Here is a 2,169-nt window from a genome sequence, read left to right as displayed (position 1 = left end):
TTTGAAAGCATGGATTAATAGAACGAACACATCTTGAGAGGTCGCACAAAAAATTAACGGGCCATGTGCTGCCTGCTTGCCATGTGATTCTTGCTCAAATGCTCACGTCCAGCCATCCAACAAACACAATGGTTGGCTACAACACGAAGCGTGCTTCGAAGTGAGGTCCACGAGTAACATTTTCGGCTCTACAGCGTCAGTAGCATGCAGACAGAGAAGAAGAGAAACAGCTACAGCCTCCAGTTCAAATTGAACGTGGCCAGCGAGTACAAGCCCAATACAGTTGGCCATGGATATCATGCTCTCGCCAAAAAGCATCATGTGACGTATTAAATGGTGAGGCAGTGGTGCAAGCTGCGTGAAACGCTGCAACACGCGTCGAAGGACCGTCGAATCTGTACACGCTCATTACGCAGAATTCCTGGTGCAGGTCGCAAACCACACTATCATCAGCTTGAGCAGGAACTCCACGCATGGGTATCCTTTCGAAACAAGAGGGTTTGCGAGTAAAAGACAAATACATCCAGCTACAAGCCCTCAACATCAACCGTGCTTTGATAGAGCGTGGAAGTCCACCGAATGAGTTTCGTGCTTCTTCTGGGTGGTTGGACCGTTTCAAGGAGCGCTACAATCTTGTTTCGCGACGGCAAACGACCACCAGAACACTTCCCGATGACGCTGCAGAGACGTGCATGAAGTTCATAAGGCAAGCACACCAACTGATTGAAGAGCACGACATCCTTCCGTGCAATGTGATCAATATGGACCAGGTTCCCAGATATTTTGAAACAGAACCCAAAGTCTACCATCACAACCCGTGGCTCACGAGAAGTGCTTTTGCGGAAAGGGCGGCAGCAGTCACAAACGGTTCACTGCAACATTTTCAATCACTGGCGACGGACAGATTTTAGCGCCTCACTTACTCTTCTCCAAACTGAAAAGGAGGCCATCATGTCCACCTGGTGTCTTGGTAGACGTGAACCCACTGGAATGTGGAATGATGACATCCTTCTCAGGCATGCGCAAGACGTGATATGCAGCAGGAAGGAGACTTAACTTTATCGGCAAACCGTTTTGTATATCATTGACTCGTATGCAGCCCACGTCAAGATGTTCAACGAGAAACTGCTCGAGCGGTACAACGTGTTCGTGTTGTTAGTACCTCCAAATCTCACGAACCTTCTACAGCCACTTGATGTTGCAGTCAATCGAAGCTTCTAAGCTTATTACCGCACGATGTATGATGGCTACATTGGAGAGGCTCTACAAGACAAACAGCTTCAAACAAAAGCCGGCAACCCCAAAGTCCCTAACTATGGCAGAGTTGCACAATGGGTGTTAGATTGGATTGATACCAAAACGCCGGAGGATATCAAGAAAGCATTTCAGCTTTGCGGGCTTGTAGCTAAGTCGGCGTTTAGTTTGGCTAACCTGTATCCTCCACTTCGGGAGTTGTTGAGCCCATCCATGAACATGTACGACTGGCACCAACAATATCAGCATATTGTCGACGCGACGGATGAACGCGAGGAACTTTGTATCTCAACACCAGGCTGGTATATCCCAGAAGACACACGGACGAGTCTGTTTTGCTGTCTTCGTCGTAGTCTCGGTGCTTCAGACTCTGACTACGTTGTATCTCTGACGGAGTATATGCAAAACCTAAATGACCTGACCGGACTGTTCGACGACGAGTACATTGCGTCGTTAAGAAGTGGTGAACTTGCGCCTGGAGAGCTCGAGCTATTTGCTGCATCTCGCATGCACGATTGCGATATTGAAGTCGTCACTCTTAACAACGAATGCAGAGTTATCTCGAAGTACACGTACACTGTAGAGTGCGCCGCCCGAGACATTTGCATAGCACGAATTGGGCCACTTTTTACCTTGAAGCTCGACGGACTCCATCTATAGATCGCCTGCTCATGTCGCTCTTCTGACTTTTAGTTTATCTCTGCATTTGAGCGCCTAGGCTGTATACATGAATAAAACGCCCATGGGGCTCTCTATTTTAGTTGAACGCTTAGGCGTCTAGTGCGCGGTAAGACGGTAGCTATTATTGGTATGCTTACAAGTCCGCGAACCTTAAAGAATGTGCGAAATTTCCATATTTCGGTGGTTTTCATTGCTAATGATACAATACTGATTTCAGTGATCATAAATATCATT

The 2,169-nt window shown here is 47.4% G+C and overlaps 1 protein-coding gene across 1 annotated transcript; it reads left to right on the top strand.

Moving 5' to 3' along the window:
* Window positions 1–1,473: 1,473 nt before the first annotated feature.
* Window positions 1,474–1,914, top strand: PITG_21469 (uncharacterized protein; the record flags this gene model as incomplete). The annotated part of the gene is made up of 2 exons (XM_002894835.1): window positions 1,474–1,833; window positions 1,894–1,914. 2 exons carry the CDS (start codon window positions 1,474–1,476, stop codon window positions 1,912–1,914), a joined length of 381 nt encoding a protein of 126 aa, XP_002894881.1.
* Between the last annotated feature and the right edge of the window lie 255 nt (window positions 1,915–2,169).

This window comes from Phytophthora infestans, genomic scaffold (genome assembly GCF_000142945.1).
Source record: "Phytophthora infestans T30-4 supercont1.399 genomic scaffold, whole genome shotgun sequence".
Lineage (NCBI taxonomy): Eukaryota > Oomycota > Peronosporomycetes > Peronosporales > Peronosporaceae > Phytophthora > Phytophthora infestans.
The sequence above is the reverse complement of the archived record's forward strand: the minus strand, read 5'-3'. Positions and strand labels throughout refer to the sequence as shown.